At 58.4% G+C, this 13,902-nt stretch overlaps 1 protein-coding gene across 1 annotated transcript in view; it reads right to left on the bottom strand.

Annotated features, from left to right (window-relative positions):
• Nucleotides 1-5,780: 5,780 nt before the first annotated feature.
• Nsmf (NMDA receptor synaptonuclear signaling and neuronal migration factor) overlaps nucleotides 5,781-13,902 on the bottom strand; it is a 9,034-nt gene continuing 912 nt past the window's right edge. Inside the window, exons 3-18 of the mRNA XM_048813415.1 lie at nucleotides 13,856-13,900; nucleotides 13,504-13,565; nucleotides 12,477-12,971; nucleotides 11,627-11,702; nucleotides 10,835-10,840; nucleotides 10,484-10,552; nucleotides 9,579-9,631; nucleotides 8,967-9,056; nucleotides 8,372-8,496; nucleotides 8,099-8,182; nucleotides 7,918-7,951; nucleotides 7,758-7,828; nucleotides 7,510-7,589; nucleotides 7,301-7,403; nucleotides 7,068-7,143; nucleotides 5,781-6,964 (exon numbers count right to left, since the gene is read on the bottom strand). Coding sequence (XP_048669372.1) covers nucleotides 6,867-6,964; nucleotides 7,068-7,143; nucleotides 7,301-7,403; nucleotides 7,510-7,589; nucleotides 7,758-7,828; nucleotides 7,918-7,951; nucleotides 8,099-8,182; nucleotides 8,372-8,496; nucleotides 8,967-9,056; nucleotides 9,579-9,631; nucleotides 10,484-10,552; nucleotides 10,835-10,840; nucleotides 11,627-11,702; nucleotides 12,477-12,971; nucleotides 13,504-13,565; nucleotides 13,856-13,900 — 1,567 coding nt within the window. The 3' untranslated portion in view covers nucleotides 5,781-6,866. The remainder of the gene's footprint in view (nucleotides 6,965-7,067; nucleotides 7,144-7,300; nucleotides 7,404-7,509; nucleotides 7,590-7,757; nucleotides 7,829-7,917; nucleotides 7,952-8,098; nucleotides 8,183-8,371; nucleotides 8,497-8,966; nucleotides 9,057-9,578; nucleotides 9,632-10,483; nucleotides 10,553-10,834; nucleotides 10,841-11,626; nucleotides 11,703-12,476; nucleotides 12,972-13,503; nucleotides 13,566-13,855; nucleotides 13,901-13,902) is intronic.

The following is a 13,902-nucleotide window of genomic DNA, read 5'->3' as shown; positions in this document are numbered from 1 at the left end:
GAAGCTAGCGGCCCTGGGGACATGACAGCCTCATCTCTGGGCTTGGCTTGCCCATAGAAAATGAAGGTGCTTGGAGTGCTACAGAGAAGCCAGGCAGGAGCTACCACCACACGGATTCGGATGGTCGAGTGTCATTTGGACACACTTCCCCTGGAGAGGCTCAACGACAAGGAGCTCGCGGCACAGTCACTGATGCCCAACTGTGAGCAGGCCTGGGAGAGAAGCAAGGGTGCTCATGGGGTTGCTGAGTTACGGCAGTTCCCGGTCTGTGAGCAGAGAGACCATTCATGCAGTCTCACTGGGGGAGAGGCGGACCTGGCTTGGCAAGGGGAGGAGACTGACCAGGAGAGAAGCCACAGGAACACAGAAGGGAGGGAAGGGGAACTGCCGTGACTCAGAAGCTCCACGCGCACCCTCGCCTTCTCTCCCAGGCCTGCTTTCCTCCAGGCCTGAATTCTTTGAAAGAGCAGGTATCAGAGCTTTGTGAATCCAGGTGCCCCATGCCCAGGTATGCTGCTAGCCTAGTGTGTTTTTTAGACTAAGAAAAGCCCAGGAGAACACACTCCAGAGACGGATGGTGGGGTTGTGTGCACTCCAGTGAAGAGCAGACCACAAGGGGCCAGTGAAAGGTGGGGCTCACCAGCTGCTCTGCTCACCACCGGCAAAGTCCCTTTGAAAAGAACCGCAGCCTCCCAAGCGCTCGTCACGCAAGACAGCCCACATATACTCCTGAGCTTCTCTGCCACGCAGCTGGAGCACCTGCCCAGCCAGAGGCCCTTCTTTCCTCTGGAAAGTGAGGCAAGTGCTTACCTTCCCACCAGGTTCTCCTGCTGGGTCTGGGGAGCTGCGAGGGAGGGTGCCACATGGCCCTGCCACCTTGCAGGGCAGCAACACGCTGGAACTGTGCTAACACTCCTCTTCTTCCCCTTCTGCTGCAGCCATCTAGGAACCCAGGTCTCGGAGCTGAAAGTGCAGAAACCGGGCAGAGACAGATGAGGTCTCCAACTTGCACAGTTCCCTCTGGACCCCTGGGGTGGGTGCCTGCACCACCCTCTGGCACCACGATATGGCTGGAGCTGGAAACCCTGGCAGCAGACACAGCCTTGGGCTCTGCACCTGTGTGCCTCACTTGTTGGAGTGGGCATGGAAGAAGGGGGCACCTGCTAGACTAGCAGACCAGCACAGTGGCCAAACCTACTGCCACCGCCAAGGTGGAAAAGTTTGCTATTCGTAGAGAGAATGATGATAGTTGCTAGGAGTAAAGAAATGTGTAAACAAGTTATGAATGAAGGAAAGTCCAACACTACTACATTAGTACCTGGGAAGAGGCCCCAAGACAGACTCCATTGCTGCTTTGCTCAGTTATGCCAGATACCTGGGAGGGTGTGCCTGTGTTTACTGAGAACATTTGTGCTTTTAGAATTAGCAAGATCAAATGGAGGGCAGCAAACCCGAGAGGCCTCACCTGGGAGCATATTCATCCAGTATAATGATAGATGTGACTAATTATTAGTGAGTGATGGGATTCTAGCAATGCTTCAGTGTTTTGAATTGGATATCATGTTGCTGTGAGGAATCTGTGCTCAGAAGCCAGGGGTGCTCTATGATATTATGAGATTAATATATATATATATATATATATATATATATATATATATATATATCTCACATCAGTTTGCTTATGGTTCCTGGCTCATAACTTCCTCCCCAACTCAGGACATGGAAACTGGACTTTCTCCCTAAAACCCAAAGGTCAGGATTCAGAAAGCTTCAGGATAGCCAAACAGGTGGCAGCTCCTCAGGGGTAGGTGCCCAGAGAGGACCTGGATGCTGTGCACCCTTCCCCGACCGTGCCTTCTGTCTTCTCTTTGTAAAGCCTTTATAATAAGGATATCCTTGCCCTGGAGCACAAGTAAGAACTTCCCTGAGCTCTGTGCCTCCAGCAGGCTGACCAAGCCTGAAAGGACCGCAGGGCCCCTGATTTGTAGCTGACTGTCAAAGGCACAGGAAACTTACCTGGGCTTGAGGCTGGTGCCTGAAGTCGAGGAGGACAGCCTTGGGAACCAGGCCCTCCACCTGTGGGCCAACGTGACAAGAGACCCTCTAAGGGGAAAAGAGGACACACACACAGGGATGGCCTCAAGAAGACACAGGAGGAGAGAGGTCTTGGAGGAGCCAGCGCAGGACTGTTCTGGGTAGGAAGGACTGCTTTCCCCAGCAGCCCTGCGGCTTCTCCTTTGTCCTTGTCTTGGACAGCTCTGTGCTGGAGCGAGGGTTCACCTAGCCTCTTGAATCTGGAGGTTCATAGCTTTCACTGAACTTGGGATATTTCAGTCTCATTTCTTCAAATACCATCCTCCTTACCCCACATCCCTACCTCGGTACCCCGCCTCCCCACCTCCGTGCCCCACATTCCCACTGCTTCGGGGGCTCCGGGGGCACTGTCGTCGCATCACTGCCTTCACGCTCTGCTTGGTCTAGCTCTGGCTTCTCCCTCTCCACGGGCACCATCGAGGCTGTCCAGTGAGGTTTTTGGTTTTGGGTGGTTTTGTTTGTTTTTTCAATTTTGGCTATTGTGCTTTTTAGTTCTGGAATTTTTGCTGGTACTTTCTAATGGCTCCGTTTGAGTTTTTTTGTTTTAATTTTTCCCCTTTTGTGGTGCTGCGGATAAACCCAGTGACTGGTATTAAGGAGGCGGCCCAGGCCCCTTAGTCTCTCCCCTAGGTGTGCATCTGTGTGCATGTGCATGGGTGTGTGTATTCCAGAGAGGGCTGCTTGATTTTTATTACTTTGTGGTGCTGGGGATGGAACCCAGGGCCTCACGCATGCTAGGCAAGCCTCTGCTGCTGAGCCCCAGCCCTTTCTGTTTTGAGTCAGGGTCTTGCTAAATTGCCAAGGCTGACCTGGAATATGCCACCCTTCTGCCTCAGTCTTTGATTGGCTGGGATTATAGGTGTGCACCACTGTGCCTGGAGGAAGGATTTTATTTTTTATTTTTGGCACTGGGGATTGAACCCAGGAAGTTGTACCACTGAGTTACACACATCCCCAGTCTTTATTTGTACTGGGGATTGAACCCCCAGGGGCACTTTATGACTGAGCTACATCCTCAGTCTTTTTCTTGTGAGACATGGTCTTAACTAGGGCTAAATTGCTGAGGCTGGCCTTGAACTTGCAATCCTCTTGCCTAAGCCTCCCAGTTTGCTCTGATTCCAAGCGTGCATCACCACACCACACCTGGCTCTTTTTTTAAATTTATTTTTTAAGACAGAATCTGATAAGTTGCTGAGGTTGGCCTTGAACTTGCCATCCTCAGGTATGTTTCATGCCCGCCTTTTCACCCTTGGGGTCTGCAGTTGACATTTCCCATCAGTCAAGATTTTCATGGTTCTTTAGGTGCCAAGCAATTCTGATTTGTAGTAGTATTCTGAATATTATGTAGGAGATTGGGTCTTCTACGCTGTGAGAGCACTGGTATCTCAGCTTTTCAGCCTCAGTGGTCATGTTCAGGGTCATGGGCTCAGGGTCATGGGCTCAGGGTCAGTTCCTTTCCTTGTCTTTGGGGCACAGTGCTCTGGACACACGTGTACACCACAGGGTGGACCTGGGAATGGCTCAGACCCACTGCTCAGGCCAAGATAGGCTGACACACACAAGCCTGTGGTGAACGGGCGCTCATACAGCTTTGTAGGTAGTCCTCTGGCACCTTGCAGTTTCTTCCCACCCCTCAAGTCAGGAAGTAGTGGTAGCAGAAAGCACAGTGGTGGGAGAGGAGCCCACCCACCTGCCAATAGCTGCTGGGATGGGACTGGGCCCCCAGGCCCTGCTGCCACATGCAGAAGCAGCTGTCACGCCTGCTCTCTTTGCCCCCAGCTGCTGGTGAGCTGGGGCAGCACCTCCACCATCTACCATCACATCCACAACAAGCTCTTCACTTACAGGACGGGAATCACGCTTCAGCAAGCCCTCGATGCTCTAGCCACCAGCTGACCCCAGACCACCCAGGCTTGCCCTCTCCAGGGTGCACGCTCTGCTGGGGCACACATCAGGCCAAGGGGCCACCCAGGGGTTCCTCTGGGCTCATGCCTAAGCCTGGACATGCAGCCAGGGGGTCTGCACCCAGGAGTGATGCTTGCCTGGAGCAGCACTGAGCAGGGGAGGCAAGGTGGCCTCTACCCTGCTGTCCCAAGGAGGCAGGCAGTTGGGACCAGTTCATTGGCTGTAGCCTGACCAAATGACTTCAGACTGTGGCATCCAGGCTGCTGGCAGGCTCAGCTGTGCTGAGTGATAAACCTTTTGGATGCCGTCTGGAGGACCCGGCCACAGAGCGAACAGCAGGGCTGTGGCTTCTCACAGAAGGGGACATGGGGAGGTTGTTGCTGGAGGGGACCTGAACCATCAGCTACGAACATGGGGCAGCATGCCAGGTCATTCTCCAGAGGCACACCCAGCACAGCTAACGCCTTCTAAACATTTGCCAAACCAACAGGTTAGGACTGCTCCCTGCTGGTGGCTCCTTCTGGATTCCTAATGGGGCTGACTTTCTTCCTGTCCTTACTGGCCTCTGGTTTCCTCCTCTGCATTCTCTTCCTAGCTCGTCTCTTCTCAATCTATAAAAGCTCTTTACGTATTAAAATAATTAGGAAATTATCCTTAATCTCATGTATGTTGCAAATGTTTCTTACCCAACTGCTTTTGGAGGCTGTTTGGACTCAGGCTGTGGGGTTAGGGATACTGGAGTGGCTGGGAACACCCTGGGCACTTGTCCATGTCTCGGCCGTCTCTTCTCCTGCACTTAGGTTCACACTGATTTGTTCCTGAGTGCTTCTGGGCTTTGGTGTCTCTTCCTGTTGCACTTCTTGGTGGGCAGGAGAGGGAGGTGTGGGAACGAGAACCTTGAGAGCCCCGAGGATGATGGGTGGTAGCCCTGCTAAGACAGCCCAGGTCCTTCAGAGGGTCTGTCAAAGGCACAGGAGGCACTGGATGTGGCTGAGCTCGGGACTGCACAAGGCCATGACATGACACAGCCTGCTTTGGAGAGGGTCACCCCCAGGGCTGCAAAGGCAGCATGGAGCTGGTTCCAGGAGGCAGGGACTCTGTGAGCTGCACAGCTGCAACCTGCTCACCTGCACTTCGCCATGTGGCATGGGCAACTTAACAGGTGAAGGTATACAGGCATCGGGCACTTTACCTACACCTTTGGAAGCCTACACACTCAAGTTGGCCTAGGCCCTGACTGGACTGCTCTGGAGGCAATGCGCCCAGGAAGGGGCTATGCTGTAATACTTTAACTTCAAGCCTGCCAGACTTTGCCCATGCTGCCTACTCATCCCAGCTCCCGGTGGCCCTGCACAGGACCAGCTGGCACCAGCTGCTCTGGCCCCCGCCACTGAAAAGGACCTGTCTGGCTGCAGTGTGGACACTGGGGACATCTGGCAACAACTGAGGTTGAGGGCATGGTCAGCAGGTCCTGCAGTCATTCCCTGGCTTCCTACTGTGGCCATATGCACAGGGTGGCCTGAGGGTATAAGCAACTTGGTGTCCAGAGGTGGGAACAGAGGTGGCTAGAGGTCACTCCTGACCCTGCATGGTCTTTACCAGGACCATGTTCTCCCAGAACCCCAAAGGTCTCCATTCCCTCCCTGGTGTGCCTGATGCCTTGCCCCATGTATGTGCCCTCAAGGAGGTCGAATGGCCTCACCCCACCCGCCCAGTCAACATGTGCAAGCCACAGTAGCTGTGACCTCACCAGCACATGTACGGAGAGGAGGATGATGGCAGCCGCAGCAAAGGGTCAGTTTTAATTGTCACTCCAAGGGATATCGCACATTATTTGGAACCCAACTCCCCCCTCCCTTGGCCAGGGACACAGCCAGGTGCCCTCAGACCCCAGGCTCTGCAAAAGGGGGGCCTGCCCCCAAGCTCTGACTATATACAAGAGGGCTCACGCTGCTGGGTGCTGGCAAGGCCGTGAGGGGAGTCAGGGAACCCCACAGTCCACCAGCTACCCTGCTCCTAGGCCCAGGGTGCTGGGTCCAATACCAACTGCAGAGCCCAGCAAGGATCTCGCCATTCGGGGCCCAGACCCAGCCAGGCCTGTGCTGCAACAGGGCCTCCAGACAGAGGCCAGCAAAAGCTGAACTCAACAGCAGCGAGAGCTGGGTAGGCTGGAGGGGGCGGGGCGGGAGCCAGCCCAGCGCCTCCTCCCAGAGGAGGGAAGGCTGGGCCCTTCCCTCGGGCTGCCCAGGCCGCCCTTGCAGGGCTCAGTGCTGGCTGAGGTCAGAGTGAGCAGGGGTAGTGAGGGGGTGAAAGCTGACAGACTGGGCCAGTGCAGACAGGGCAGGCTGGACAGCCTGGCAGCACCGGCCACCAACAGAGGAGCCACCCTGGTGCTGGTGATCAAATACGGCAGGGCTGAGGACTGGGAGACAGTGGGTCCCAAACACACACTGGGCCAGGTTGTCTACGCTGTAACTAGTAGCATAGTGCTTAACTAGTTAACTAGTTATGATGCTTCCCTTCAGGTTGTTTCAGGGGTGTAGAAAATTGCACTTATTTCTATGAACCCTGCGGAAGGACTTCCCAACGCTGCAGCCTCCAGTCGAGGCATGGCAGGGCAGCGTCTAGCCACCAGGTGTCCACTTGCTGCGGGACAAGGCTTCTCCCAGGCCCTTAGGACCGTGGCCTCTGTGGCCCCACGGTGCAGTGAGGACCAGACCCCACAAGAACCTGAGCAAAGTCTGAAGGTCCCTGAAGTGACTCTGGGCAAGAGCAGGGCCACTCGATCCTGGGTGCACGAGGTAGCCCAGCCCGGGGTCTCCTGGGCCAGAGGAAGTGGCCTGGTGGTGCTGGGCAGGCCTGTGTCCTCACAGGACATCTTCGAAGTCCAGCAGCTTGGAGTGCTGGCGGCTCTTCCACAGGCGGTACAGCCGGAAGTCAAAGTAGGTCTCAATCATCTGCTTCCCTGGTGTGGTTGAGGAGGGGAGGGCAGGAGGCTCAGGCCTGGCAGGCTCCTGCACCCTGGGAGTGGGCCCTGTGCCCTCATTGACCCTGCCAGGCCAACTTACCTTGGGCAGACAGCTCCAGCGGCGACTCAAAGGTGACCCTGTAGGGAGTCATGAGGGTCCTGAGGTTCTGGAACAGCTGCAAGAAGGGGCAGGGCCATGAGTAGGGGGCCAGAGACAGGACCCCCAGGATTGGCTTAGGCATGGGGTTCTCCAGGAAGGTCAAGGGGGAAGAGAGGGCAGTAAGAGACAGGTGAAGGGCGCTGCCCCATATTTTCCTGGGTTTGGCCTCGCACCTTCTCCCCATTGGGGTTCCCCAGAATGTAGCAGCCCATAATGTGCACGACGTTTGGCTCCGGGTTTACTTTGCTCATCAGGCGACTCAGTCGCTTCCAGAAGCTACAGAGGACAGCAGGGATGATGGTTATGGGTGCTGGACCAGGTTCCCAGGGCCCAGGACTGCCTTGAGCCCTCAACCCAGGTGCCCCCAATCCAACTCTCTCACTGGATCATGTCCTCTTCCTTCTCCACTTTGGCAAAGGTGGCCACCTTGTTCTTGAGCAAATAGAGGTGTCCGGGGCCTCCCTGCAAGAGGCTGCGGTCAGGCCTTGGGGCCAGAGGGAGGCTGGCGTGGCAGTGCTCTGTGCCTGCTCCACACATGCACCCACGCATGTGCAGGCTGGCAGCACCCCCGAGGGCCCCTGCCCCACCACACGGGCCTTCTCTCTTGGCAGGAAGTGGGGCTGGGCCTACCTGGCAAAAAATCAGCATCTTCCAGATCTTGGCCCCCTTGTGGTAGATGTTCAGCTTCTTCTCTATCTCCTCTGGGGAGAGGGAGGTGTGAGCACTGCCCAGGCTGGCCAGGCCACCCTCCCCCACCAGTCACCAGAGATCACATCATCGAAATGCGTACCTAGGATGTCCTCGAAGGTTGCATGCTCATGGTCCTGGGGACAGACAAGCCATATGTCAGAGTGCTGGGGAACCCCACTTCAGGCACATTGGTTGGACATGGCCCAGAATGGAGAGGGCAGGAGGACCAGCAGGGGGTGGGGAGATGGAGTGTCTGGGGGACAGAAGGCTGGGGCACTTACGTAGAGGATGGGGATGATGGAGGGGTCATCCCTGCGGATGATGGTGGGGATGTACTCAGCTTTGGGCACCTTGGAGGAGATGAGCTGAAGGAACAGGGGAACTGCTCAGCGTCCATCCCAGTGCTAAGGTACAGTGGGAGCCCCTGAGGTCCTCAACCCAGGTGGACCCCCCCATCAATTCCCCAAGCAGCCCATGGAGGCTGGGCATGCTGAAGGGTCAGCAAGGGCTGGGTTCCACCCAGGGGGCACGGAGGTGCTGGGAGTGTGCCTCACCATGACCTTAGGTGGCAAGAAGCCCTCTGTATCACAGGCCACAGCCTCCAGGCCCTTCTCTGTCTCCCAGTCCAGGTCTTCACAGGCCTCGTCCAGTGTGCAGTGGGAGCTCTGCAGGTCACTGCCTGGGAGGCAGGAGGGGTCACCGGGACAGTGGCCCTGCCACCCAGAGTGACCGCAAGCTGTATCCTGGAGGGTCTTCAGGGTGGGTGGGAGGGCCTTGTGAGTCACTGCCAGTCCAGCAGGACTGAGCTAGCGGCAATAGTGGTCTAGGCAGTCTCACGGGGTAAGGGGAAACTCGGATCTGAGGCCCAGGAATGGTGTTCCTGTGTGAGCTGAGGCCAGTGAGTTGCAGCCAGGGCCCCCTGGAGTGGCAGTAAGCTCAGCCCTACACAGCCTGGCCCTGCAATGCTGGCACTAGTTAATCCCACCTAAGAGACTGGAGATGCTAGGCACCCCTACCTCACAGATGGGCAACCTGAGGCTCAGAGCAAAAGCGCAGAAGCCTAGCAGTGCGGGCACAGGACCCCTGGCGGGGTCTGGGGTCTAGGGGAGCCTCTGGGGAAGGTGGGCTGGCCTGTGCCAGGACACCTACTGTCTCGGGAGTCGTGGGAAGTGTCGTTTTTCATGGGGGTGGGGTCGCTCCAGGACCGGCTGAAGCTCCGCTCGCGCCGCTCAGCGAACGCTGCAGTGAGAGCAAAACCCCCATTAGCCAGTGGGGGTGGGGACAGAGAATACACACGTCCTAGGACAGGAGGGCCAGGGGGACTGGGGAGAGGTGGAAAGTGACACATGGGTAGGGTCTGACATCGTACAAGGCAGACAGGCCTGGGGTAGGAGCATCCACCAAGACTCAGGCTGGGGCAGAACCTGGGAAACACTAGGGTAGGGGTTGGCCAGGCCCTGCTACCAGGCAGAGTGGGAACAGAGTGGGAATAGAGGACTATGGGGCGGGGCCTCAAGGGGCGGAGAGGACTACTGGGAGGGGCCTCGGGGGGGGGCAGAGAGGACTTCTGGGGCGGGGCCTCAGGGGGCGGAGTCTGGAAGAGGACTATTGGAGTGGGGCCTGGGAAGCAAGCAACTGGAGTCTGAGGGCAGAGGTGGGAGTGAAGCCTGGGAGGGACAGAGCCCAGAAGGGATTCGGCTGCACGCAAAGCCCCAGCCAGCCAAGCGCAATGCTGCCCGCTGCCCTAGCCCGCGATCTTACTCTGGGCCTTCACCCGCCGACTGCCGACCATGCGCAGGTGTTTGCGGAAATTCCTGGCGGGTGGGGGGGGGAAGGAAGCAGGGGGCGCTTAGGGCCATAAGTCGGGTGGGCAATGGCCCTGACCCACCCAGCCCTGAGGTCAGCCCACCCAGCTGAGTTCACTGGGCCTCCACTTTTGCCCGGACCAAATGCCCTCCTTGCAGCCTTGAGCTCTCCCTGGTCCCAGCCTCTCCCACAGACTGCTCATGCAAAGATAAATCCCACATGGCCTCCTCCTGAGACCTTCCTAGGGTACCCCTTTGCCCCAGAAGAAGGGTGCCTGCATCGGGAGCAAGCCCCCACCTTTTTTTGTGCTAGTTCTGCTGGCTCCCAGGCTCCCCCTCTACTGTTGACCATTCCTGACATCCTCGCCCTGGACCCATGCCCACCTGAACCCTACTAGGCTGCCTTTCCCAGGGGGTGGAGAGGCCTAGCCTCCTGCACAGCAACCAGGTGATCCTGTCTGTACCATCTCCAAGTCAGTCTGGGGTCTGCAGGTGCCCTCCCCGCCTCGAGGAGGGTGGTCCTCTCTTCCCCCAAACACAGTGTTCAGATGGACAGACAAGCTAACATCTCTGATGCTGGTAGAACAGGGGGTAGGCCTTGCCACCGGACCCTCGGTTCTGGCTTTGGAACCAGACAGATGGACGCAGGCCAACGGTCAATGTACCCTCAAAATGGAGATCCAGCGACTGAAACACAACCCAGGCCCTGAGGCCCCTCCTGCCTGCCACGTCCCCAGAGCAGGGCCAGGCCAGTGGTCGCCACCACCCTTCCCCCATCAGGTCTGCCAGGGCGGGGAGGGCCCAGGCCAGGCCAGTGTGACCAGAGACAGACCCTGGTGGCGAGTGGCTGGCAGGCCCTACCTCTGGATTACAGAAGCGGACTCATTCTCCCGTTTCCGGCGCTTCCTCTCCGCGTAGCCCCTGAACACCCTGGGAAACCACCGCGAGTCAGCACTGCCCTTGGCCAGAGGCAGGAGGGACACAGACGTGGGGACAGAGGCGCAAGCAGAGGGCCCAGCAGGGGCATCCAAGGCCCAGTTCCCAGTAGGCCCTGCGGTGGCCCTGGAGACCACTGGAAGCTGGGCCCACGGGGCTCAGCACTCTCACTGTCAAGGCTCAGGTCCCTGGCCTGTACAAACCTACTTGAGGGTGGGAGGGTCCCCCCAGGACAACCACTGTGCCCTTAGGTACAAGTTGTATGGGGGTACTTACGAGATGCTGAAGCCACAGCAGGAAGGGGCAGCATGAGAGAGAAGACACGGTGAGCCTGGACCTGGCTTCCCTCAGCCCCAGGGCCCCTGAAGTTTGTTCCCTTCCTGTCACCAATTGGGAAGGTCCCTCACAAGCACCAGCAGGATACCAGCTGGGCTGTGAGCCAGCCTGAAAAGGCAGTGGAAGCTGAGGCCACTGGGCCTACACCACCAGGCACTAAGCCCCAGTCAGGCTAGGTTGGGGGTGGGTCTTGCAGAGGACTGACGGTGCCCTGCCTTGGACAATAGCTGGAGGGTGGAGATGGGGTGGGGGCCCCTGTAGCAAAGGGACCCATAGGAAGGGAAACCCAGATGTATGTCAGGTAAAGAAGCGCAGACCCCCGGGTGACAATCACCTGTGTCTCACTGGAGACAGAGGAGGCTGCCATCTGGGTACGTGGGGGCCAAGAGAACCACCCCACCCACACCTGAGACTGCAGCAGCAGTGCAGCCCGGGGCCAGGTCCCAAGAGGACAGACTACAGGGTTGGTGGGGGTCCTGAGGGAGTGGGGGCAAGGAATGGGCAGGGCAGGTGGGAGTTGGACATGAGCTATGGAGTTGGGGGAGCAGCCACCCTGCACCCTGGGACTCGAAGCCTCAGCCCGGCTTGCTGGCAGACCTTGCACAGCATGGTGCAGCTGTTCAGTAGCAGCCCTCCAGCTGGGCCCAGAGGCTAGCAAAGGGGATAAGTATTTCCTGAGCACCAAGGAGAGGTGACCTGGCCCTTGACTCCTGCACCACACATACAACTCACGCTTGCATAGTTGTGGTTGCTGTCTGGAAGCTGAAAAGGTTTTCCTTGGGGAACCAGGTACGGATGGGGACATCATCTGGAAGAGGGAGAGGGAGCTGTGCTGGCACAAGCAGGCCTGCAGCCTGGCCCCACACTGGCCAGCGGGCACCCAGCTCTCTCCCAGATGGGAATAATCCCCACACTAGGTTCTGCCCAGCTGTTCACACTCAGAAATTCAGTGGCTTGAGGCTTTCTCTGCTTACTCTCCTTCTGGCTGCCCCAGGTTTGAGAGGCATTCCTCTGAAAGCAGCCTGACTCCAAGGGTGCTCAGAGAAAGGGTCTCCCAGGGCCTTCTCGGATAGGTCAGACTTGCCCCTTAGAGAGTGAGCAGGAGGCCCTTACAGCCCTTCCTTGAAGCCCAGGCATGTCCCACAGAGGCTACTCTGTGGTGTAGAGAGCTTCTCCATGTAGTAAGCCTCTGGGGTTCCCCAGCCCCCACAAAGGTTGACAGTCCTGGGCACCAGACACTTTCCCAGCACTTCCTGAAGACAGCCTGACCTTGCAATTAAGTCATGCTTTCTGCCTGCTCATTCCTCAATATCTCCTCATCCTCCATATCCTCCCAGGTGCCCTCCTCCAGGAAGCACTTCTTGACTGACCCAGTCCTGGGAGGGCAAAGCCTACCATGGGCCTAAAAGAGCTTTGCAGAGGAAGTGAGGCAGGCCACAGCCCACAGGGCATGCAGGTGGTGGCATGAGCCCAAGGGCTTCATTCTGAGTCTGCCTGCAGGATGTGACCCAGGCAGCCTCCACCTGTTACCAGCCTCACAGAGCATGCCATCTACATCTGCAGGTGCCGAGGAGCCCCTCACCAGATACTCGATCCACGCTGTACATCCTCTCCAGTTTCTTGCGACGGCCAGAAGCCTCAGGCAGAGGCGGCTGGTCTAGCCCAAAGGCTTGAGGGGAGGGCCCAGGGGCAGGTTGGGCACATCCAGGACACTCTTTGGAGCCCTGTCGGCTGCCTGCCCAGCTCTGGCAGGGCCTGCTGAGGTCCTCACGGCTGCTGCCAGGGCTGGCACGCAGGGGCTGGCTATGGTGGTGAGGGTGCCGCTGCCGCCGCCCCTTCACCACTGCCAGCTCGATGGCCTCGGCCTCAGGGCCAGGCAGCAGGGCTGGCTCCCCAGAGATGGTGTACACTCGGGGCTGGGGGCCCTCAACAGCTGGCTTCCCACCACCAGCATCATCTGAGAGGCTACCCTCAAAGCGGCCATTGGAGACCAGGGAGAGGCGGCGCTTGTTCTGGGGGGCTGGCTGCATCTCGGGGGATCCGTCGTGGCCAGAGTAGGCATCAGCCAGCAGGTGATCTAGGGGAGAGGCAACGAGTGAGCATGCAGCCTGCTCTAGTCTCCCGGCATGCCAAAGGCAAGGAACACCCAGCAGGCACCTGACCTGATGTAGGGGGCTCTGGCTGCTGGAACCCGGTCCCTGCTGCCTTCAGAATAGGTGTTTACAAGCCTCCCTCTCCTCCTATCTAGGTCTGAAGCTTTTGTGTGCGTGTGTGTGGGGGGCGGTGACAGGCCTTGCTACCTGTGCCTGATCCTGGGGGATAGGAACAAGCATCCCCCCCTCCTGCCTGCAGTAGTTTGCAGAGTGCCAACTTCTCCCCTCCCCCCCACCAGCTGGCCCCAGGAGACAGTGGTGCCAACCCTGGGGGTGCCAGGAGGCCTGTTGCCATGCCAACGGCCCAGGCTGGGTGGGTGTCATGGTGATGAGTGATCAGAGCTCCTCCTGGGGCTCTGGGCCAGGGAGGGCAGGGGATGTGAGGAAGTGGAGCAGGGCTTGGCCTAGGCAGGGGACCTCGGGCTCTCTGCTGGCACTGCCTCACAAACCCCCTACCTGCACCGTTGCGGTTCTCAGGGTGACTCTGGGACAGGTACTCTCCAAATGCTCGGGCTGCTCTGCAGGGTGGGCAGAGTGGGCAAGGTCAGTGCCCATAGGCCCATTCTCAACTCTGGCAGTTCGCAAGACCCTCCCAAGCAAACACGATGCTCCCACCCCCCACTTAGGCCCTCCATCGCCAAGGGGGCTGGTGCTCGGCTCCGCCAGCGAGGGTCACTGCCACGCATCTGCATGCTGTCAGTCGTGAACCCGAGGCCCACCCGGAACCTGGGCGCACCGGCCCGCGCTGCCCAAGAGACCGCGTGGGAGGGGCTGAACCTCCGGGGGCCGGCCTGGCCGGCGCACTCACCGCACTTTGGCCGCCACCGAGGACATGGCCTCGCTCCTCAGCGCCCT

The sequence above is a fragment of the Marmota marmota genome, unplaced genomic scaffold, assembly GCF_001458135.2.
Source record: "Marmota marmota marmota unplaced genomic scaffold, marMar, whole genome shotgun sequence".
In the NCBI taxonomy this organism is placed as follows: domain Eukaryota; kingdom Metazoa; phylum Chordata; class Mammalia; order Rodentia; family Sciuridae; genus Marmota; species Marmota marmota.
This window is presented reverse-complemented; position numbering and strand designations above follow the sequence as displayed.